Raw genomic sequence first — 24,576 nt, forward strand, 5'->3', positions numbered from 1 at the left:
GATGGGCGGGGCTGGAGGTGAGCCGGGACGCGGGGATGGGAGCAGGGGGTGGTGTGCGGGGGCGGGGCGTGCGGGGGCGGGGCTGGGGGATCGCGGGGGAAGGGGGCCGGGGGGCTGATGGGCGGGGCTGGAGGTGCGCCGGGCCGGGGCTGGGGGCGCGGGGCGGGCAGGGCGCCGGGCGGGGATGGGGATGCGGAGCGCGGGCGGGGGCGGGGGCGGGGGCGGGGCGCCGGGGAGGGGAAGTGGGCGGGGCGCCGCCGGGAAGGGGGCGGGCCGGGAGAGCCTCGGGGCCGGGGCGGCAGCGGCGGCGGGGCAGGGCGCGTGGCCGGGCCCGGCGAGATGAGCGGGGCGGGAGCGGCGGCGGGGGTGGCGGACGCGGTCCGGGGGTTGCGGGTGGACGGGCTGCCCCCGCTGCCCAAGAGCCTGAGCGGGCTGCTGCACTCGGCGTCGGGCGGCGGCGCGTCGGGGGGCTGGCGGCACCTGGAGCGGCTGTACGCGCAGAAGTCGCGCATCCAGGACGAGCTGAGCCGCGGGGGCGCGAGCGGCGGCGGGGCCCGGGCCGCGGGGCTGCCCGCCAAGCCGCCCAACCTGGACGCCGCGCTGGCCCTGCTCCGCAAGGAGATGGTAAGGGGGCTCCGCGGCGGGGGGTCCGTGCGGTCTCGCCGTCCCGGGAAAGCCGCCCGGCCCCGCGCTCTGCTCCGGAAGCCTCGCGCCCGCCGCCCTCTGGCTCGCGAGTCCCGGGCGCCGTCCTCCGCGCTCCCCCTCTTACCATCCTCTCTGTCCGCGGAGGACGCTCGCCCGGGGAGGCCCCCCACTGGGGCGGCAGCTTTCGGGCCCGGGCGCCCCACGCGCGGCCGCTGCTGGCTCGGCGTGGGCTTCGCTGTGGCCTCGCGGCGGGCGCGACTCGGTCACCGGCCTCCGGAGCGGCACAGACCCGCCGGGGTTCAGGGCCGTGTGCGATTGGATTTTCCTGTCTTGGAAAGGACAGTTTTTGTCCGCGCGGGCGTAGACGGAGGCTGGAACAGCCCTCGCGCCCTCCCCGCGGCCCGGCGGCGCGTGCAGAACCGACCACCGCGGGGCGGCCGCGGCCCCAAACCCGCCGAGAGCGGAGGGGCGCGCCCCGGCCAGGTGAAGCCCGCCTGGGCCCTTCGGGTTGTGTCCGGGCGCCAGACAATGGGGCTTAGTTCCTGTCAGTCCTCGGGAAGTACATTTGGTGTGTGCGGACCGGGACACGCGATTTCAGTGACGCCAAAGGCAGAACAAGGGCAGGGATTTAGGTGGCGCTGAGCCTTTCCCGGGCTTTCGCCTCCCGGCCCGGCCAGGCCAGCAGGGAGCTGGGGAACTTCCTCCTTTCCACGCTCTCGCCGCCCCTGATCACTTAGCCTGGCCGCCCGCTCTCTTTCTGGAATCTGCCCCTTCTTTCACTTAGTGCAGGTTCTGAGTACACTTAAAAACTTTATTAAGAAAATCTACTATATGAAAGCTGCTTTTTTCCTAAGTTTCCTGCCAAAAAACTTATCACAGAAACGCTTTAAATATGCGACTAGTACGTTACAGTATTGCTTAGAAACTTCCAATTTATGCCTCTTTTTTTGTTTTCAGGAGCATATCTGTTCTGAAAGGTAAGGCTTAATTAAATCTAGAAAATCAGCCTTAAATGAACATTTCTAAATCAGTTAGATACTGTCTTCCCACTCTAGCTGGCATTGAAATAGTGATTTCCAATTCTCTCTGAATAGATTTTGTAAGCTTCTTAACAGAATGACTTAAATTCCAAGACAACAGTTTTTATTTAATAATGAACATTAATCGACACCAGCATTGCACAGCCAGTGAGCTGCATTTTAATTAGATAAACCTACATCTACTATGTTTACAGTCTGCATTTAGATGTAGCATAAACATGGGGCTGAATGGGAAGATTCACCCTGGGTTAAGTCCCATACTGGAACAGACAGGAAAACCTCACAGCCACTCCTGTTGTGAAGCTCTGGTTTATAAACATGCTCTGGTGGCGTGGGGAGTCAATGTGCTATTCCCGAAAGTATTTTTCCGGGTCCCTCCTGGTGCAGCTGGAGAACAGCCACAACCTTATAATTATGCCTTGGACCAGAGCTCTCTCTAAGCCTAACTGTTTGAAGCGCAAGGGAAATAAACAGCCATCTTTGGTCAGTCTGATATTTAGCTGAGAGAAAGGTAAGAAAGATATGGCTACAGGCCTTGACATGTCCTTTCACAGAATGTCACAGGTCTTTTAAAAGTGCCCTAGGTCTTTTGGCTCTAAGAGATTCACTAACCTGGGGCCCTGGGGTCTGAGTGGTAACCTAAACTGAGTGCATTCCTAAATTATCTGCGGAATAGTTTGTGTCAATCTATTTAATTGGAAGGCCTGGGGTCAAATCTGTACCAAGGAACTTACTAGAAATCTTGGCAGAATGTGATTAATCCCTGTTTGAAAAGGTCCTGTGCAATTACAGATCAATGTGGTTAATCCCCTTTTTTTTTAAATCCTGTGCAAGCAGTGGTGGGGTGGGAAGGCCTCTGAAGGCAACAGAATTTTAACAAAGGGCCAAGGGCAGTGGGGAAGTAGCAGCAAAGCTGGAATAAGGGAATAGCTCCAATTTGATAGCAGGATGCAAAAAGGGCTGGAAGCGGGAGATGCCGGAAGTGTGCTTGGAGAAGGTGAGAGCCTCCAGCAGGGTGGGGGGCCAGTGAACAGGAAACAGGAATCAAATGGGGGATGCTTCTCTGATGGAGAAAATGCAGGAATTGCTAGTTAACATTAGAGCCTGGGAGGTGATTTCAGCTTTTTAATGGAAAGTGCAGCTAAGCAAAACAATTAAAAGTTACTCATAGTCCAAGCACCTTGAGATCATCACTTAATTGTTTGGGATATCTCCTGTGTAGGCACAGTGTAAATGCTTTCTATACATCATAACTTCTCTGTGAGTTGGGTACTCAATATCTATTTGGGCACTTGGGTGGCTCAGTTGGTTAAGCATCTGCCTTTGGCTCAGTCATGACCTCAGGGTCCTAGGATGGAGCCCCAATCTGGCTCCTTGCTCAGTGGAGAGGCAGCTTGTCCCTCTACCCCTTCCTCCCTGCTCGTGCCCACTCTCTCTCCCTCCCCCTCTCTCAAATAAATAAATTAAAATCCTTGAAAAAGGCCATTTTATTTATCTATTTATTGAAGTGTAGTGGACACATGATGTCATATTAGTTTCAGATGTACAGCAGAGTGACTCAAGTCTGTATGTTATGCTGTCTGTGCTCACTGCAAGCGTAGCTTCCATCTGTCCCTATACACTGCTGTTGCCGTACCATTGACTACATTCTCTGTGCTTTACTTTTCATCCCTGTGACTTACCCATTCCAGAACTGGAAGTCTGCATCTCCCATTCCCTTTTACCCATTTTCCCCATCCTCCCTACCTGTCTCCTCTGGCAGCCATCAGTTTGTTCTCTGTATTTATGGGTCTGTTTCTGCTTTTTGTTTGTTCATTTGTTTTGCTTTTTAGATTCCACATGTAAGTGAAATCATATGGTATTTGTCTTTCTCTGACTTATTTCACTTAGCGTAATGCCCTCTAGGTCCATCCTATTTCATACGTTTTTTTTAAAAAATCACTCAGAATTTAACTCCTGTGTGATCACATATTCAGCCAGGTGTGTCCTAAAGCCTGTTTTAACCTTTGTATTATACTGCCTGGGTGCATGTAAGGATGAGAATCTGGTGGCTGGAAAGGAGATTTGGACCTGGTGATAAGCATTTGACGGATGGTGAGAGTGGAACGGCGAGCAGTGGGGACAGTTGGCATCCAGGCCTCTGGGAGGGCACAGAGTTCTGTCCTGTGATTGGCACTGTGCTCTGCTGGAAGATCATGCTTTCTACTGCACTGCACATTTCAGCAGTTCCCGTGCTAGGAACCCTTCTAATGTGCTAGGAACCCCAATGCTGTGAAGCTCTGTGCTGCTGCAGGTCCTGGCCCCCTGCCCTAGTGGGCCCATTTGGAAAGCTGTGAGGGTCACACAGAGGGTTACTGCTTTATAGACCAGAAAGAGTCCTTTAAAACAAGAAGCTGAGTTTGTTGGTTGTTGGGCTTTTTTTTTTTTTTTTAACATCAGAGGAGGATATTTTATTTTAAGATTTTATGTATTTCTTCATCAGGGACACACACACACAGAGGCAGAGACACAGGCAGAGGGAGAAGCAGGCTCCATGCAGGGAGCCGGACGTGGGACTCAATCCGGGGTCTCTAGGATCACACCCTGGGCTGAAGACGGCGCTAAACCACTGAGCCACCCGGGCTGTCCCAGAGGAGGATATTTTAAAATCACACTCAACAGATGTTTATGGGGCGTGTGTTAGGTATAAAGTGCTACAGAGAAACAGGGATGAATGGGAACTCTCTAGCTGTTAAGGAGTTTCCAGCAGCTGGTAGATGTGGTCATCTTCACAGCAGCAGGAGTGCTGTAAGTTCAGACCTCTTCTCAGTTTTCTCAGCTGGAGTCTCTGTATTAGTAATAGGAACTCAGTCTGGACTAGCTCTTGTGAAAGGAGTCTTACACAGAGACAGCCTAGAACCAGGGCTGGTGGGGCACCTGGGATGTCCACGGTATTCTCTCTCCACCATCATTCTATTTATTCCCTCTTTTTTGGCCTGTGGCTGCTAACTGGGTCCATGCTCAATTTTGGCCTCGCTTCTTATTTCCAGTTTGTAAATAGTGTGGAAGGATGCCAGTGGGCCTAGCTTGGGTAGCTGGGCCAGTCTGGGCCAGTTGGTAGTGACCGAGGACGGCATTGCATTTTGCCAAGATAGTGTGACCATATGGATGGGGTGGGGGTGGGAGTCCACCAAAGAAACGCCAGTTTGCAGAAATAGAGCAGGGGGCTATTAGATAATATATCACAGACCTCTTCTTACATAAGAATACTTTGCCCCAAAGGACCCAACCCTTGGAAAGATTTCTTTTTTCTTTTTTTAAGATTTTATTTATTTATTCATGAGAGACACACACAGAGAGAGAGAGAGAGAGGCAGAGACACACAGGCAGAGAGAGAAGCAGGCTCCATGCAGGGAGCCCAACATGGGCCTCGATCTCGGGTCTCCAGGATTACGCCCTGGGCAGAAGGCGGCACCAAACCGCTGAGCCACCTGGGCTGCCCTGGAAAGATTCTTATCTGTTAAGCTGACAAAGCCCCCTTTGCTCAGTAGACCTTGGTTGGCATTTCAAATCCTTGCACATGGCTGAAGGACTCCCTTGACTTGCAGTGTCAGCCGGGACCCCTGACACATGCACACACACCCCTACACCCCTTCCTTGAAGTGTGTATGTAGGACACCTGCTCAGCAGTTCTGGGACATTAGCTCATTAAGTTCGGACATCCCAAAGAGTCATGAAAACATAGAAGATCCTCAGATGTGGGGGGCAGCAGAGCTTTGAGGGCAGCATCTCTGGAGGTTTTTGGGTTTTGCCTCTCAAACCATCAGGGGCAAGTTCTAGTAGCTTTGACTTAGAATCCCTTTTTTATATTCTTTTTTTCCCCTTAAAACTGTCAAATAGTGGGGCACCTGGGTGGTTTAGTTGGTTGAGTGGCCAATTCTTGATTTCGGCTCAGATCATGATCCTCAGAGTCTTGAGATCAAGGCCTGCGTTGGGCTTGCACCTAGCATGGAGCCTGCTTGGGATTCTCTTTCTCTTTCTGCCCCTTCCCCTTCTCTCAAATGAATAGATAAAATCTTTTAAAAAAAAGTCAAGTAGTTATTTTGGTCACCAACCCATGCAGGAGTGGGAAATCATCCACTCGGAACTTTTGAGTTCCTGAGCTGCAATGGTTTAGGGGAAAAATTTAATCTGATTAAATAAAACTTGATTTCTGAGACCAGCAATGCTCCTCTTCCCTGCATTTTAGTTGAGAGAACTAAATGTCTAATGAGTTTGTGCAGTGAACTGTATTCCAGGAGATGTGCATTAGCTTGAATAGCCCACATCCCAGTGGATTTCAGTTCTTATCCTGTGTGTGAAACCAGTGTCTTAGAAAGGGGATTTTAGTCTTTAAAAGGTTTTATGGTAAAGGTCCAATCCCAAGTCAGGCCTATGAAATCCCATCTGGAATAAAACTGTTAGCTACCAATATAGCATTCTTGATTGATATTGATCAAGGAGAGTAGGAAGGAGTGTCTGTGGCCTTTAATACTGTCTTTTCTTTTTCTTTTCACTGGTCCTAACACCAGCATGGTTAACTGTGTTCCCCAAAGGATGGACCACTGGCCCCAAAATCCCCTGGGCTGCTTGCTGAAATGCTGATTGCTGGGCCTCTTCCTATACCAGCAGTATCAGAATCTTGGAGAAAGCAGAATCTGCACTTTTAACAAGCCCTTTAAGAATTGGGAAGCTCCTGGGACGCCTGGATGGCCCAGCGGTTAAGCTCTGCCTTCAGCTCAGGGCATGATCCTAGAGGTCGGGGATCGAGTCTCACATTGGGCTCCCTGCATGGAGCCTGCTTCTCCCTCTGCCTGTGTCTCTGCCTCTCTCTATCTCTGTGTCTTTCATGAATAAATAAATAAAACCTTAAAAAAAGAATTGGGAAGCTCCTGAAGCAGGATTCAAGAGCTTGAATTCTGTTATTAGATTATGTGATATAATTTGGGCAAGCACTTCACTATTTCCAGCTATAGGTCCCCTATGGGGAAAAAGAATTAAATGCCACAAGGCTCTGTTTTTTTTGTTTGTTTTTTTCCACGAAGGCTCCTTTTGGCTATAGCAATATAACTCTTTTCCCCTCCTGCCTTTATGGGTCTTCAGGGCTCCTGCAGAAGTTTGCTCTGTCATAAAATAATGTAGGTACGTGTGCAGGACCTACCTGTTGTAGTGTGCTTGCTATCTGGGGACACTTGCTCGGCTATACCTGGTAGTTGTAAATCTACAAAGAAAAGGAAGAGCAGTGCAAACTTGCTATTCTTGGACTCCGTTCATCAAAAATTAGGTTGTCTGTGATAGTTCTTAAAGTTTTTAGGCCATAATTACTCTATGGTACTTGTCCCCACCCCCAAGATCCACCCAATGAAAGCACAACTAGAAGTGTGTGTGTGTGAGTGTGTGTGTGTGTATAATCCTGCACATGTCCTTGGGGTGGGGGTGGGGCTGTAAGGGCAGGCTGGTGGGGTCACTGGCCTAGTTTCATTCTTTTTTTCTTTTTTTTAAGATTTTATTTGAGAAAGGGAGCAAGCAGGAGCAGGGAGAGGGGCAGAGGGACAAGCAGCCTCCCCACTGAGTGGGGACCCCAGGTGGGGCTCAATCCTGGGACCTTGAGATCATGACTTGAGCTGAAGTCAAGTGTTTAATGGACTGAGCCACCAGGCGTCCCTGGTTTGATTCACTTTTGATGCTACCTCTGAGGTTATAATTACAGTCCCAAGATTTGAAGATACAGAGGATTGAAAGATGTTTTTCATACCTCTTTAACTTTGATCAATTACTGTCCCGACCTGCAGAGACTATAAATATTTTTCCTAACTTATAAGTATCTTGCAAGAAGTAAAATCCTTGGGATGCCTGGATATAGCTCAGTGGTTGAGCATCTGCCTTCGGCTCAGTCGTGATCCCATGGCCCTGGAATCTAGTCCCACATTGGGCTCCCCACAGGAAGCCTGCTTCTCCCTCTACCTTTGCATCTGCGCCTCTCTCTGTATCTCTCTTGAATAAATAAATAAATAAATAAATAAATAAATAAATAAATAATAAAATTCAAAAAAAAAAAAGGGAAGAAGAAGCAAAACCCTCTGCTTTCCCCCGCTTTTGGTTAAAGGCATTCATCTGTTACATGTGAAAGTGTCCTGGCACTTTGGGCACCTCTTCACTGATAGGGGACCTCAACGGAGCAAGGGGTGAGCATCTCTGCATCTCCCTGGGCCAGCACTGCTGTAGATCTTTGATGTTGTGCGGCCAAGGTAGCTCAGGGAGGGCTCAAAATGAGGACTGTGGCCCTTGTGCACTTCCCTCCACCAAGCAGCAGTGGAAGCTTTGCAGTTGTGCTTCTGGAATGCCCACCTGAATTCCACAGAGACTTCACACCTCAGTTGGAAAAGCTAAATTTTTAATGATCCTATGTATGAAACCTAGATGGGCCATGGACTCCACGAACAGGAAACCAGCCGTGAGACTGGCTGGTAAGATATTTGCCCCCAATAATCCAGTGTCATTCTCCAGAGCTCTGACCTTCTATTCATCTCATTGGTTGCCCACAGGCTCCAGATGTTTCCAAGTGATAAGTAGGCAGGGCACACAAAGGCGGTTCTTTCTTTCCTGTTGCTCCTTCCTTCATAGACACTTAACCTGGAGATGTAGAAACCAGGACTTTGAGATCATGACCTGAGCAGAAGTCAAATGCTCAGTGGACTGAGCCACCAGGACTTTGGAGACAGACTCTTCAACTTCCTTTTGGTGCTATAGAAATTCGTTAAGGCATGTGGTCTTCTCTGGTTTTATGAGTGCTTTCTGCTCACTGCTGTGATTGGCCCTAAGCATGGTGGGCTGGCCTAATTTTGCAGGTCTAGAATCCCATCTGCAAGGATTCTGGGAGGAAGCACTGCCTTTGATGGAGAGGAGAGAGGCTCTGTCCTCTGGCCAGTGCTCTCCAGTGGAGGGGCAGCCTCTGGAGGGCACCAGGCCTGTTACTGACTGGAGAGGCTGGGCTGAGGAGGATTACTGAAATACATTTGGAGACTAGAGACCATGGAAAGAGTGTGTTGGGACACCTGCGTGGCTCAGCGGTTGAGCGTCTGCCTTCAGCCCAGGGCGTGATCCTGGAGTCCTGGGATCAAGTCCCACATCAGGCTCCCTGCATGGAGCCTGCTTTTCCCTCTGCCTCTCTCTCTCTCTCTCTCTCTGTGTCTCTCATAAATAAATAAAATCTTTAAAAAAAGAAAAAAGAAAGAGGGTGTTTGGTGTGTTTCTAAGTTGTCAACTGCACTTAGAAAATAGGCACGTTCAATGCAGTTGAATGCCAAGGTGTTTAACAACCCTTATAACCACAGATATGCGAAGAAAAACAAGGTATCCTGCTTTATCTGAAACAACGGCAGAGCTCCGAAAGAATCCTCATCATAATGGTGAGGGGTTGGGGAAATAGACACTGTAAAAACAGAATTTCTTGTGCTTTTTATGTCAGTTGCCTACAAACACCAGCTGTTGACATGAGGTTTTCTATATGTTGTACAAGAACTTGGTTTTCTGATTTTAACTTCAGATTTTGTCCCCTAACTTCATCTCCTCTTGCAGTGGGGGAGTTTCATTTAATTGGATATCATTCAAGAAAATGGCAGAACACAAATTAACCTTCAATTGTGTGTTGGGTTCCAGTATGACTCTTAGCAAGTCATGTTTTTCCCCTCCAGTCGCACCTAATTTCAACATCACCTGTACCCATGTCCACACTCATTATCTTGGGCAATGAGCTTTTAGGCTTTAATACAAATCCTTGATGAATGATATCTGCTGTTCATAGTATGAAAAAGCAAGTTACAAAACAGTATGTGTATACATTTGTATTTGTGGTAACTAGTTAAAAACCAGCTTGCATAAACATACTGTCTTGAGGGATGTATACTAAACTGCTAAAAGTGGGTATCTTTATTTTTAAAATATATGTGTTTTTAAAGGTTTTACTTATTTGAGAGAGAAAGAGAGAGAGAAAGGAGGGAGGACAGAGGGAGAGAGACAGACTCCTCACTGTGCATAGAGCCTGACATGGGGCTTGATCTCAGGACTCTGAGATCATGACCTGAGCTGAAACCAAGAGTTGGACCCTTGACTGAGCCATACAGGTGCCCCTAAAAGTGGGTGTCTCTAAAACAAAAGTTCTTAAAATGTGGTCTGGAGACATTCTCGGTGTCCATAATTATGTGGTGGTCATACAGATAAATGTGATGCTTTAAAATACTACCTAAGGAAGTGTATCAACATTTGGAAGATCTGCATAATTCAGTCAATTTTTCACCTTTTTCATAGAACTAATGCTTGCAGTTAGAAAATCATGCATGGTTAAAAGATCTATTCAAAGTACAAGATTAATGGATTTTAATGTGACAGTATGAGAAGTTCAGTGGCATAGTTTCAAATTCCACACTGCAGCCAGCTAAGGGGTAGCATCAAAGAAAGAATATCCTCTACAATTTCCTAAAAGGCTATTACATATCTGTGTGAGGCCAGATTTTCTTCATTTACTTAAACCAAAACAACCTGTCACAAAGGATCAATGCAGAAGATTAGCCATACAAAAAAAAGATTTACAAAATAGTAAAAAAAGAAAGAAAGAAAGAAGGAAAGAAGAAAGAAAGAAAGAAAGAGATTTACAAATGGTATTGTTTATAAAAATGTCATTAACATGCAATGAGTATATTATTTATGTTTAAGTGGATCAATATTAAAGCTTCTCAGTTTTGACTTGTAATAAGATAAATATTGAGAGGTATATCCCACATAACAAGCACTTGTTGGGGCCTTCCACCGTTTAAGAGTATAAAGAGGTCCCAACAGTAAAACATTTGAAGATAGCTGCTTTAGACCATGGAATTAAGGAAGGATGGTTTACATAATTGTGAACCATTGAAATTTTAACATAATTAGAATGTTTTATTTTTATGATGGGAAAAAAAGTAAAAGAATGAGCAAAGGCATTACTTAAAGAAAATGGTTGGTTGCTTTTCTTCAGCTCTGCCTAGGACGGCACAAGAGGAAACAGGCTTCATTGGTACCAGTGTAAGTTGAGGTTGGAGAGAAACAAGCGTGTCTGAGGAGAGGTTGCAGAATGGGCTCTGTCTGTGGATGCCCTCAGCTGTCAGCAGCAAAACAACTGAAACTCCCTTACCTGGTTGAGAAGGTGAATGGGCAAGTGCAGAGCTGCGCAAGCTTTGGGTGTGGCTTAATCTGGAGGTGCAACCATACGCCTGGTCTGTTTCCTGTCGCTGAATCACCCTGGCTCTTTAGAGTCTAGTCCTCAGCCCAGTGGGCCTAGGGTATTCACAGGGGTAAAGCAGACCAAACAGCACAGATGCTTTTCCACCCAGGACACGAGAGTGGTGTGTAGGAGCCACAAGATGGATTGGAAGCTTGCGTCGTGAGCACAAACTGACAGGCCACCAGGGAGCCTTTTTTTTTTTTTTAATTTTTAGGGCCAAGTGATAAAATTAGAGATGTTATGTAGGTACAGCAAGAGAAAATATTTTTCCATAAGAATTCTTTTGGGATGAGAAAACACTTCACTTTATTGGGATACAAAGCTACTGTTCCTTTTTATCAAATCAGTTGCAAATATTCATCTATAAAAACCATTCTTTGCTTTATTAGGTCATCCCAAGACAGACAGGAGCATGGATGTGGCCCATGGCCCACAGTCTGCGGACCCCTAGTCTAGACCAGGGCTGCCCAATAAAAAGATAATGAGAGTCATAAATGTAATTTAAATTTTTCTAGTAGCTATATGAAAAAAACCCTACAAATAAAGTTAATTTTAATAATATATTTAACCCAGTAAGTCTAAAATATTACTTCAATGTTTAATCAATATTTAAAAAGTTATAATAGGATGTTTACATTCTCTTTTTTTTTTTGTCTAACTCTCCAAAATTACAAAGCACCTCCATTGGGACTAGTCACATTTCAAATGTCCGACAGCCACATGTGACTAGTGGTACCATGTTGAACAGCATACATTTAGACCAAAAAATTACATCCCTTCTATACTGAGTTAAAGTCTAGCTTGGCTCTACAGACTGACAGGCCACCAGGGAGCTTCGAGTTCCTGCAGGGGTACTTCAGTGAAGCTTGAGTAGTTAATAGCCCCTTCCCTACTGGATCAACACCAAAGGAGTCTTTCTCTTCGGTTTTCCTTTGCAAAACAGTATGCAGGTCAGTGTCCTTCTGTCATCACATCCTTTATTCAGAAATCAGGTTACAATCCATTAGGTCACTGCTTTATTACATTCCAGCCCCGCAGATATGTGCTGGACACCTTGATTAGATTTGGGGCATTTCCCAAGTCTTTTCTAAAATAAATTCACAAGCCATCTGTATATGCTTAGTCATTCATTACATTTTATTAATTTTTTAAAAATATTTTATTTGAAAGAGCGCAAGCGAGCACAAGCAGAGGGAGAAGGAGAAGCAGCCTCCCTGCTGAGCAGGGAGCCCCATGTGGGGCTCCATCCCAGGACCCTGGGATCATGACCTGAGCCAAAGGCAGACACTTAACCAAATGAGCCACCCAGGCACCCTCATTCTTTTTTTTTTTTTAATTTTTTTTATTTATTTATGATAGTCACACAGAGAGAGAGTGGCAGAGACACAGGCAGAGGGAGAAGCAGGCTCCATGCACCGGGAGCCCGACATGGGATTCGATCCCAGGGATCCCTATTTTTTTTTTTTTAAAGATTTTATTTATTTATTCTTGAGAGACACACACACAGAGAGAGGCAGAGACACAGGCAGAGGAAGGAGCAGGCGCTCCATGCAGGGAGCCCGACGTGGGAGTTGATCCTGATCCCGGGTGTCCAGGGTCACGCCCTGGGCCAAAGGCAGGCGCTAAACCGCTGAGCCACCAGGGCTGCCCCACATTCATTTTAAAAAGATAACTTTGAAAGTGTTGTCATTTTAAGTTAATGTCCTGGATGTTCATGGTAGAAAATCCAGAAAATTCAGAAAAGCCAAAAATAAAAGTCACTTGTGACACGAGCAGCTTGCTGCATACCACAGCTGACATTGTGCCATCTCCTTGCCCCGGTCAGCTGCTCAGCAGTACAGGCTGATGGTCAGAGCACGGGTGCCAGAGTCCTGAGCACCTGCTCCCTGCCCTGCCAGCCCCCTCCCCCCATAGGCTCTCAGTCGAGGGCCTTCATTTTTCAGGATCCCAACCTCCTCCTCATAACAGAGTCAGAGGATCTCATATGTGTGTCCAACTGAGATTTTCTTGTCTCCAGTCAATCCCTAGAAATGAACAGTTAGGGGTACCTGGATGGTGCAGTCAGTTGGGTGTCCGATTCTTGGTTTGGCTCAGGTCCTCATCTCAGGGTTGCGAGATGGAGCCCCTGGTCAGGTTCCACACTTAGTGCAGAGTCTGCTTGGGACTCTCTCTCTCTGCGCCCCCCGTCCCCCCCCCCAAAATAAATAAAATCTTAAAGAGACAAATGAACACTTAGCTGATTAAAAGTTATGTGCTCTCTTAAGCCTTTTGACAGACCTTGCCAAGCAGTCCTCCACAAAAGTTTTGCAGGCATGCAGTTGTACGCAGTGTGCCTACATGATGCGCTTTTTTATTACTACTGGTTTTTACAATTGAGAGAGTATTATGTGCTTGTTGAGAAAAAAATTAAGCAGTACAGAAGGCTGCAAGTACCGATCCCACTTTCTAGAAGTTCTTCTAACAAACCTTGTCTCCTGTCAGAAGTTTGCACATGTGTGTGTATTTACATATAAAGTGGGTTCCTGCTAACATACTTGGTAACCTGAGCTTCTGTGCTCAGCAGCACATGTGGGTCACTGTTCTGCTCTAGTACATACCCAGCTGCTCATCCTTTGAAATGACCGCCTAGTATTTACTGTATGACTATACCCTAATTTGTTAAACCACATTCCTACCACCTTATGTTTCAGTGTAAACTTTCATACAACAAACCTTTTTTTTTTTTTTACAACAAACCTTTTTTAAATCTGTCCCCATATTTCAGGGCTCCCCCTTCCCTATGCTATAGTTTGTGATTTTGTAGCTTCTCTGGGGATCTATATATCCCTTCCAGCCCATATGGGGTAGGGTATTTATCATCTTAGATTGAGGAATTCAGTGGTAGGCAGATAGATGGTCTGCTGTGGGGGGGCAGGGGTCATTTCAGAGCAGACCCCAGTGTGACCTGAACTAACCCACCCCACACCTTGCCTTGCTTCTGCCCAGATCCCCCCCATCCCAGACTTAGCTGGGGACCTGGTGCAAGGCATGGAAGACCATTTCTTTTGATGTCTGTTCTGTTTTCTGCTCACTGCCTTATTTGAGGAAAAGTTGCTTTTGTTTATATCTCTTTACATGTACTAGTGACTTACCCCAACTTTTATTTTTAGTTTCTTAAATAAAACAGACTTTTTCTTAAATACAACTTCTAAAAAATATCCTAAAGTTTTTTCGTGATGCTTTGTTCTGACTCAAAAGTTTCCTTTAAAAAAAATTGATCTTTTAAGCCTTGTATCTGAATGGTCATATGTCTGTTGTAATTTTTTGAAAGACTGGAAGAACCCTTCCCACCCACCCCCACACAAACACCCCCTCCCCCGGCACCCTCCAAAGATAGAAACTCAGTGATCCAAAGCCCAGCTGGGAGCCACCACCCAGTCTGAGGCATATTCCTGTGGCCGGTCTATTGTGAGTTTTTGAGACAGTTTCAAGGATGATTCAGGATTGTTTGGACCGATGTTGGTGATGTGGATCGGTGAGCACCTGTGTGCACAGCAGGAGGGGTGCAGGGGAGCTCCGTGTGCTAGAAAAGAGAAGAAAAGGATCAGGAAGTTAAGCAGGAAGCCCAGACTGAGAGAGGAAGGAATGGCATTAACTGTTTAAAGAGGTAGAAATTAGTTGATTGTTCTTAATTGTATGAAGGTCTAGAATAAGAGCTACACATAACCGAGTCTTAGAATTTTGTGTTTTTCTTAAATTACCTGAAGTTTTAAAATCTACTTTCAATAAAGAGTTGTATTTTCTAAATGCAGCTGTTAATTAAATCAGCCATTCTTGGGTCTTCAGGGACATGTGGGAACACATCACTAAGATGCTTCCCTTGTTTGTAGAATGGGGACAGTGGTGAGGGTTAGTGGGCTTGCAGAGGGTTCCCCCCACCCCCAGTCCTTTTTTCTGGAAGGACAAGTTCCTGTGATTTAATCATGTTCCGAAACAACTCTGCTGTTTAATTCCCCTTCCTACATTCTTGTACCCTCTCGCCTTCAGGGTTGAGGGACTGATTTCTGGGAGTGTCATGAGTTTCTGTCCCAGCTGCAGACAGGTGTGACTCTATAAAGAGCACTCAGGGAGCAAATTTGGGTTTGGATCTTCCGTCAAGCAGGAGGTGAATCTTTTTTTTTGTTGAAGTGGGAGTAACCATGTGGTCTGGGGCTTCTTTCAGGGTGCTCCTGGGGTGCTCTGGGTGCAAAGGGCCACCTGCTGATCCCTGCACCACCCCACTGCCAGGCCGCTTCTGCAGCCGGATGTTCTCTGGGAGGGCATCTCTATAGCAAGGGGTTTTCATGGAGTCAACCAATATCTGAATGTCTACACTGCAAGGCTCCGTGCTGGATAATGGGGGATCCCAGAGGGAGATGGGCCACTGCATGTGGCTTTCCTACGTTAGAAGGATCCTTGTGTTCACTGGTAGTAAAAAGTAGAGAAAAACAGGGCAGGCAGAGAAGGTGGGAGGGAGTGAGGAGCACCTGCGGTGGAACCAGTCAAAATCTGGAGTGGAGGAGAAGCTGGCATTGGGGGGTGAGCAAGGAGGCCTTAACATCCATGGTGGGGACAGGTCTGGACAGTCTGGGGGAGGGGGCCTCCATTCGGCCAACTGTGGCATGAGGTGCAGTAAATCAGACTGGATCATGGAATGCTGCCTGAGGGATTTGCAATTTGCCTCTAGAAAATTTAAGTGAAAGTATTTGAAACAACCAACAGCCAAGGGAGAGGCGTCCAGGCTGGGGGCCGGGTTTGCTCGTGTTGCTGCTTACCTCATGCCCTCCTGGCTAATTTGGAGGATTGCTGGTAAGTCAGAGGAGCTTTGGTCTAGTGCCTGCAGAAGGCGCTGAGAAGCTGGCATGCCTGCACGCGTGTGTGCTTATATCCCTGTTAAGTTACCCTAAGTGCTTGGCATCTGTTCAGCTGCGTAATAGGTGTGTGCAGGACCAAGCTATATTCCTAGGCGGGTCAGGCCTCCTTTTCTAGGCCAGCATTCCACCTGAAGACAGGGCAGCTTTGTGAGTCATCCAGTTGTTGCAGTGCAGAGAGGTCCAGGGCATGATCTGACTCAGGGCCTGCGAGACCTTGGACATGCCACCTGAAAAGCCTGGGACTGCAGGTCATTGAGTAGTGCTGGTTCACAGGACGTCAGCGCCCCAGAACCTGGCAGGGGTCGTGGAGCTGTGGAGCCGTGGAGCCCAGGCTCCTCCTGTCATCTGTGCCCACTCCCAGCCTACTCAGAAGATGCAAGTCAGACCTGGTCCAGGAGCGTGTTGCTCCCTTCCACTTCTGTTTTGTTTTCCTCCTTTTCTTTTCTTTTCTTTTCTTTTCTTTTCTTTTTTCTTTTCTTTTCTTTTTTTTTTTTTAAGATTATATGTATTTATTCATGAGAGACACAGAGAGGCAGAGATATAGGCAGAGGGAGAAGCAGGCTCCCTGCGGGGATTTGATCCCAGGACCCCAGGATCACAACCTAAGCCAAAGGCAGACGCCCAACCACTGAACCACTCAGGTGCCCCTTGTTTTCCCATTCTTCATTTCCAAGGTGGGAAACACTCTTGGGATAGTAAAACCCTACTGGTATCAGAATGACTCAGTAGAAGTATCTCCAAGACTCCAGATGAATCTTTTCTATGATTTCTTTTTTTAATTGCAGCATAGTTAACATCCAGTGTTCTATTTTATTAGTCTATGACTTTTTAAGCAAACACTAGTATGGCTCTAGGAGGGTGTGAATTTCTTTATTAAAGTTTACATTCCTTGTGTTAAATCCCGGAACAGATGGGTAGGTGTGACCTTGCCAAGACAGAATCTTGCAGTTTAGTCGCTGGATTCAAATCTGGACACCGTTGAGAAGCAAGTCCAGGGGAAGGGACTGGGTGGTTAAAATGGGCCAGAACGTCGTCAAGAAGAGTTGGAAGACCTGAAGCTATTGGCTGGAGAAGACAGATTTTTTCAGGGAGTAGAGGTGGTGGAATGAAAAGTATTTCAATATTTAAAAGGCAGTTAAGGGCAGCCCCAGGGGGCTCAGCGATTTAGCTCCGCTTTTGGCCCAGGGCCTGATCCTGGAGTCCTGGGATCGAGTCCCACGTCGGGCTTCCTGCATGGAGCCTGCTTCTCCCTCTGCCTGTCTCTCTCTTTCTCTCTCTCTCTCTCTGTCTCTCATGAATAAATAACTAGAATCTTTTAAAAAATAAAAGGCAGTTAAGAGAGAAATTAGATTTGTGTGTATGTGTAGCAGTTATGCCTAATATCAAGAGCCCTGGAACCTACAGGCTGGGAGATTCCTCTCAGTGACCACCCTGGTCCTCAAGAAGCAGGTTTGCTGGTGAATTTTCATCTGGCTTGACTGCCCCGGCAGCCCTCTGTGGAAGGGGTCAGGTGGCTCCTGCTCAGTCTTTTCAATTGAGCTGGGGTCAGAGGGACATGGCACCATGGGGACACTGCTGTTTCCAGGAAATGCTGGTGAATCCTGTACCTGCCATTCCTTTCCGGGTTGAAATCCTGCCGGCTGGCAGAGTGGAAAGACTTGTGAATGTAATAACCACAATAGCAGCTGTTACTCTTTTCAGGAGTTGAACAGGATGCCCACGTTCTCACAGCTCGCGAGCGGTAGAACCAGCATTTGAGCCCAAGCAGGCAGGCTCCAGAGCCAGCACTCTATTCCATGCCGCCCTGCCTGGCCACCTCGTGGGGGAATCCATATAAGTGACCCAGGAAAGGCAGGTATTTGTGTCGAGAACATGGGATTCTTCACTGGAACTGGATGTCAGAATCGCCTGGGTAATTTTTCAAACACAAATGTCAGGAACCCACTTTTTTTTTTTTTTTTAAGATTTTGTTCATTTATTCATGATAGACAGAGAGAGAGGCAGAGACACAGGCCGAGGGAGAAGCAGGCTCCATGCAGGGAGCCCGATGTGGGACTCGATCCCGGGTCTTCAGGATCACACCCTGGGCCAAAGGCAGGTGCTAAACCGCTGAGCTACCGGGCTGCCCCCTCAAGGTGTGCTTTTAGGAAGAGGATGCCATTGAGCCAGGTCTGCCCTCTCGGACCTGTATCCTCAAGTCTTCCCTGGATGTCTTGGTAAAATATGCTAAGTCAGTGTGACCTGGTTCTGTTTTTATGGTCTGTTCGGCTGTAGTAGAGAGATAGCCAATGTCTGCTGGGTAATTTAGTATGATCGAAGGGTGTGAAGAATAATGGAATTTAACACTTGTCTTGTCATGAGATGAATGCTGCTTTCTGGACCCCAGCTTCCCTTGTGTGAAAGTCCCATGTGGCAGGTCTCATCACTGAGTAATTGTAATGATTGTGGATCTTCTCTTTCTCTGTTTTCTATGTGCATGTTCTCATGCTTTTAGCCCTTTACTCACTACACAGGAGGCATCTGATTACTGTTTATTAAAATGGATGGATATCTCATTGAATCCTCCCAGTAGCACCATAAGAGAAATTATGATTCGCTTTTGTCATCAGCCAGGGCATAGAGATGATACATGACTTGCTCAAGGGCCAGGAAGCAGAAGGCAGGTCTCCTAGCATCCAGTTTGAGTTTCTCCCCTTGCCACTCAGGGAGGTCTGCTGAACCTGAAGCTGCATGCTTCACAAGATCCCCAGGTGATTGTCATGCATGTGAAAGTGTCAGGTGCACTAGTCTAGGCTGCATTTCCAAGTGGATTAACCCTTCTCTCTTTGTGATTCATGGGAACAATGCATTTCCTGTGTTAACTGTTCTTTCCCTTGAGATAAGCTATGGGAAGAGGGGAACTTGATAAATATGTGCCTTTCAAATGTTCTTTGTTCTGTCACCACTTGTGGAAAGTAGTTCCCAGGAGACTCCCTAGAGGCCATCCCCTGGTCTTACTAGATTTATTCAATCTCTAGGGAGTGATCCCCTAATCACCTTTGGGTAAGACTGAGCTTGTGCGGAGGAAAGGGAGTCTGAACACCACTCTTGGGATCCCAGAGGCCGAGCTGGTCAGAGGGTGGGTGCTCCAAGGGGCGGTGTGTGATACTGACCCGGGAGCCAACACTGGCAAGGGGACTCTGTTGTCCAACAGAGTTGGGAATGACCGTGGTGTCAGGGGAGGCACATGTGGGTCCTCTCTGAATCTGATTGTAGCAAAAGGAAATGACATACTTGGATCTAGGCATCCAAAGTGAAACAGCTGGGGCCACCAGGATTCTAGCGCTGCTCCTTCCCCGGGCGTGCCCGAGTGCCATGGTAAATTCCACAGGCTGGGGCCCGCCACCCCGCAGGTGTGATCCTTCCCTGCCACACTGAGTCATGTCTGAGGTGTGGGCATCCCACAATTAAGGTTTTCTCAAAATTGTGTTTCCCAAAATTCAAGTGATGCTCTGAGTCGTTCACTGCATGGAAAGAATGTGCTGGCCTGAGCAGATTGCTGGCTGAGTGTTCAACTAAAATTAAACTTAAGTGCTGACTTCTTGTTTTTACCTCCCTACCCCGTCCCTCAAGGTTGGCCTCCGACAGCTGGACATGTCCTTGCTTTGCCAACTCTACAGCCTCTACGAGTCCATTCAGGAATATAAGGGAGCGTGCCAGGCCGCATCCAGCCCGGACTGCACCTACGCTCTGGAGAATGGCTTCTTCGACGAGGAGGAGGAATATTTCCAGGACCACCACACCCTCCACGATGGGAGGGAGCGGGGTCCTCCGAGGGACCTGCCGCTGCCTGTCTCCTCGCTCTCCAGCAGCGACTGGATTCTGGAGTCCATCTAGAAGAGGGATCTCAGCAGACAGGCCGCTGCTACCACAGGACACACTGTCAGCATTAGCTCCTCCTCCTAAGAAAGCTCCTCTGCTCCTCCATCGAGGGCAGTCCTCAGGTTCGAGGGGCCAGTGCTACCAGTTTAATTTGGAGGATCCACGTGGCAGTCTGTCCCAGTGGCTGGAGTGTCTGCCTTGATGGCCTCGGGGTGCTTGGCACCACAGTACAGAGGCACCCTGGCCGAGGAGTCCTTTTCATGATCCAACAGGAGGATCCTGGGGGGCAGACCATTCGGAGCCCTTTCACCCAAGATGACTTTCACTAGTTACTTCCTTGCAGGTGGTAGACAACCAGCTACTCTGTTGTAGGAATTGCCTCCAGGTTGCAATGTAGGAAAACTAACAATTTGGGCCCCTCCCCCCCTTAATACGTCCCGGCAGCCTTTCTTGCTTTTGTTTTGGGATCATTTTTGAGGCTCTTGGTTGGGTTTTGTTTGTAAGCTGCATTACTAACTGTCCCAGTGACTCAGTGAAAGCTCTTTACCAAAAAAGTAGATATTTCAGGTCACAACAATCAACTGCATTCTGTTCACCAGTCAAAATTTGTAGCGTTCTTTGTCTATCAATGGAGGAGCCGGGAAGAGAACACAGAGATATGTTGGCAAAAAGAAACAGGGGCAAGCTCGTGTTTTGTGTCATTCACTGTAAGATGGCAAACATTTTTGTTCTGGAAGATTCTAAATGTAAACCGGTATATTAGAAAGCTATCCTGCCTCTTCCACTCAAAACCATGATCACCTTAAGCCTTAATATATTTATTAAAATCTTTTATGAACACTATACACTTTGTAGGTTAAAAATGAGGATAAAATGCAAAACTCTCTGACTGTAGTTGTGTCTTATTTTGGTCTGAACTCAGAATCATCCATTTTCATAACTTGAATTTACCGAATCCAATCAAATACTGAGAGAAAACTAAGGTTTGTTTTCTTGCCATTAAGGATTTGAAAGAAGTTCTGTTCCTCTATTGACTTATTCTTGAAATTGTTCTATCCACAGTAGACCGCGCTTTTACAGTTAGATCTGAGTGCTGTTGTATCTTTGACTACTTCAGACCCCCCCCCTTCTTTCTTTTGATGTGGTAATTGCTTATTCAACACCTTTTGGAGTCAGAGAGAGGAAGTAAAACTCATCCTCATGGACCAGCATGTTGACAGCCTGTTACGTATGTGACCAAGTGTCAGGAACTGGGGTGAGGTGCAGATGAGAAGGAGCATTCCTGCTGTTTTCCTGTGTTGAAAGTAGTAGTTAAATAAGAGAGGGCAGCAAATTGCCTTTGATATGTGGCTCAACTGTTCAGGGAAAGATAAGAACATTGAAAGGGATATAGGACCAGGTGAAGTCTGGTCTTCTACCAGAACCTTTGACCATTAAAGGTTTTCAAGGAGTTGAACCTTGGGTTCTCAACCCTGACCACATTAGAATCACCTGGGGGGGCTTTTAGAAGAATATGGAGCCTGGCTCAAGAACCCCCATCTTCATTCCGATTTAATTAGTAAGGGGTGAGACCTGGGTCTCTGCATGGTTATAGAAGCCCTGCAGGTGATTTTTTTTAAGATTTTATTTATTTAATCGTGAGAGACTCACACAGAGAAGCAGAGGCAGAGGGAGAAGCAGGCTCCATGCAGGGAGCCTGATGTGGGACTTTATCCGCGGACCTCGGGATCGTGCCCTGAGCTGAAGCAGATGCTCAACTGCTGAGCCACCCAGGACTCCTGCAGGTGATTTTTTAAAAATATTTTTTATTCACTTATCTGAGATAGCAAGAGAGAGCATGAGCAGTGGGGTTGGGCAGGGAGAGGGGAAGCAAACCCCCCACTGTGTAGGGAGCCCGACACAGGACTCCATCCCAGGACCCAAGGACTATGACCTAAGCCAAAGGCAGACAGCTGATTGAACCACCCAGGCCCCCATCGCCTACCCCACAGGTGATTCTAATGCAGATCAAATTGTCATCTAATGTTCAAACTGGCCCATGAAGCAGGCAAGATGGGACAGACATGAGAAACGCAGACTCTCCTACCCCACCTGGACCTACTGACTCACACCCTATGTCTTCACAGGATAGTCCAGTGATTCTTTCACAGGAAGTTCAGAAGGCATTGCTTATATCAGCTCAGTGCCAACACTGTTGCTCTGGAAGGACTGTAGTGTCTCCTTGCCTCCCTGGGCCATGGCCAGGAGACCCAGTCCTCAGATGGGCACCGACAGCTCTGGGAGTGGAGCTTGCAGGGCTGGTTTAGGCTCAGGGGAGCTCCTTAGTTTAGAATGTGTGGCTCCCCTGGGTCTGCTGCCGCTGAGCTCTTCTGGAACCACAACCGTGGATTCATAGTGCCATTGAGTTGTGGGGCTCTTCTCATTATTGCAAGATAGGCTCTCAGAGCTAGAAGTGGAATGAATCAAGGCAAGAAGGGGCTGTGGGGAAGGCTGATAGGATCCTCACCCCGATGGGAAAGTGCCATATATACAGAACCACTGTCGTTTTTAGTATTTGAAATAATGTATAAATTGCCCCAAACTTTCTTACTCTAGACATTGTTTACTCTTGTAAATACAGCTTGACAAGGAATATTAAAATTTCCCAAACCATAAAATGTTTCCACTGCCTTTACAAAGGACCTGCAAATGATGAGAGAATAAATTTACTGAATGTCCTTTATTGTTTCCTGGCATACATCATTACCCCTAAGATAGGAGTGGGACTGTTTTGCTACTCAGTGGCCAGCGGGGGGCCTGGTATGCTATAGGGCAGTCTGAAGTTTCCTGAAACCATGAGCTTCTGTGTAAGGCAATGAATAGGACAGTTAGAGAAATCACCTTTGGCTTGCTATGGCATCTGTGCAGTGAGCCCAGAGTTGTTGATACTTTAAGCCTTGCAATTCACAAATGATGCAGCTCCTCTCATGTCCCTAGTGGAATTCAGAGTCAATTAACCAACCTGACTCCTGGCCTCCATTTTTCTGTAAGTAGAGTGACACCATTCATTCAACTGACATTTATTCTGCACTGTTCTGGGTCACGTTGAGTCAGGCACCAAGAACAAAGCTGCAGAGCCTGAAGAGCCTCTGGTTCTTCCACAAATAGCCTAACGTGTGACCTTAAGTGTTGTGATCAGGGAAGAGCAGGGGCCACTGAGGTCCAGAAGGAGATTTTTTTTAAGATTTTATTTATTTATTCATGAGAGGCACACAGAGAGGCAGAGACAGAGGCAGGCTCCTCACAGGGAGCCCAATGTGGGACTTGATCCCACGACTCCAGGATCATCCCCTGAGCCAAATGCAGATGCTTAACCACTAAGCCTCCCAGGCGTCCCTTGAAGGAGATTCAAAAAACACTGGGGATGCCGGAAGAGGGGATATCTGATATCTGAGCAGGCTCTGAAGGGTGAATAATTTTTTTTAAATTAATTTATTTCAGAGAGAGAATTGAGCATGAGAGGGATGAGGGACAGAGGGGGAGAGAGAGAGAGAATCTCAAGCAGACTGCTGAGTGTGGAGCCCAATGTGGGGCTCGATTTCATGACCCTGAGATCATGACCTGAAGATGAATCCAGAGCCAACTTGTTAACTAACCGAGCCACCCAGGCTTCCCTGAAGGGTGAATAAGTTGTTCCAAAAGAAGAGTGAACAGGCAGATGGGATGGCATAAGGTCTCCAAAAACTTATGTAAAACAACGGGTGCTTTCATAAAACGTTTCCTTTTTTTTTTTAAAGATTTTATTCATCCATTCATTAGAGACACAGAGAGAGGCAGAGACACAGGCAGAGGGAGAAGCAGGGGATCCCTGGGTGGCTCAGCGGTTTGGCGCCTGCCTTCAGCCCAGGGCGCAATCCTGGAGTCCCGGGATCGAGTCCCACGTTGGGCTCCCTGCATGGAGCCTGCTTCTCCTTCTGCCCGTGTCTCTCTCTCTCTCTCTCTCTCTCTCTCTCTCTCTCATGAATAAATAATAAATAAAATCTTAAAAAAAAAAAAAAAAAACAGAGGGAGAAGCAGGCTCCGCGAAGGAGCCCGACAAGGGACTTGATCCCAGGTCCCCAGAATCACACCCCCAGCACCAAACCACTCAGCCACCCGGGCTGCCCTCATAAAACGTTTCCATCCTGTAATTAGGACACAGGTCAAGTGATCTGTTTATGTGTCAGCAGGTGCTGGGAAATCTGAGGAGATGATCCGCTGTGGCCCCTTGGCCTCACATCACAGTGTGTTATGATTCCATGATGGATTGTACAGCATTTTCTGCAGGATCTTGCACAACGTTTACATGTCCAGGCCTTATTTCTTTCAGAGCCTGTGATTATGGACATGTGCCAGGCATATGGGAGACAGAAAGGCTCTCTAGCAACCAACATCAGGCAAGGTGGCAGCTCAAGTCCATCTTTATGTCTGGAGAAAACTTAGTGATTATAAAAGCTCAAATGTGTCTTGTCTGCTTGTCTTCATGAAAAGATGGTACTTTGAGTTCAGAGAGTTGGATCTTGAGCCCATTCTCCGGAGGTAGTAGAGCTTATGTTGCAAAGAAGGCACCCTGAGGTTCCACCCAAAGGACACCTGATGCTTGCTGGGTCATGGTTTTATGGTTGAAAACACTGTGAGCATGTGGGCCTCCAATCACCTAGTAAGGGTGGACTGGAAGCGTCAACAGCCTGCCCAACATCTTTGTGCTAGCCAAGTGTGATAAGAATGCATGACCTTTCCACTGCACTTCTCTGGCTACCAGTCCATCAAGGACAGGTCCCTAGGTATCCACTTTCCTGTCTGGTTCTCCTGACTCCCTGAAGAATGTACACAAACATTTTAGAGA

At 47.4% G+C, this 24,576-nt stretch overlaps 1 protein-coding gene and 1 long non-coding RNA gene across 2 annotated transcripts in view; one reads left to right on the forward strand and one right to left on the reverse strand.

Annotated features, from left to right (window-relative positions):
• Positions 1 to 1,190, reverse strand: part of LOC144312162 (uncharacterized) — a 28,643-nt gene extending 27,453 nt beyond the window's left edge. Inside the window, exon 1 of the long non-coding RNA XR_013377594.1 lies at positions 770 to 1,190. This is a non-coding gene — a long non-coding RNA (uncharacterized LOC144312162). The remainder of the gene's footprint in view (positions 1 to 769) is intronic.
• On the forward strand, positions 328 to 20,601 carry FAM89A (family with sequence similarity 89 member A). The gene is made up of 2 exons (XM_077894537.1): positions 328 to 624; positions 19,464 to 20,601. The coding sequence occupies exons 1-2, from the start codon at positions 340 to 342 to the stop codon at positions 19,725 to 19,727; spliced, it is 549 nt and encodes a 182-aa protein (XP_077750663.1). The 5' UTR covers positions 328 to 339; the 3' UTR covers positions 19,728 to 20,601.
• Positions 20,602 to 24,576: the final 3,975 nt, after the last annotated feature.

The sequence above is a fragment of the Canis aureus genome, chromosome 4 (assembly GCF_053574225.1).
Source record: "Canis aureus isolate CA01 chromosome 4, VMU_Caureus_v.1.0, whole genome shotgun sequence".
Classification (NCBI taxonomy): Eukaryota; Metazoa; Chordata; class Mammalia; order Carnivora; family Canidae; genus Canis; species Canis aureus.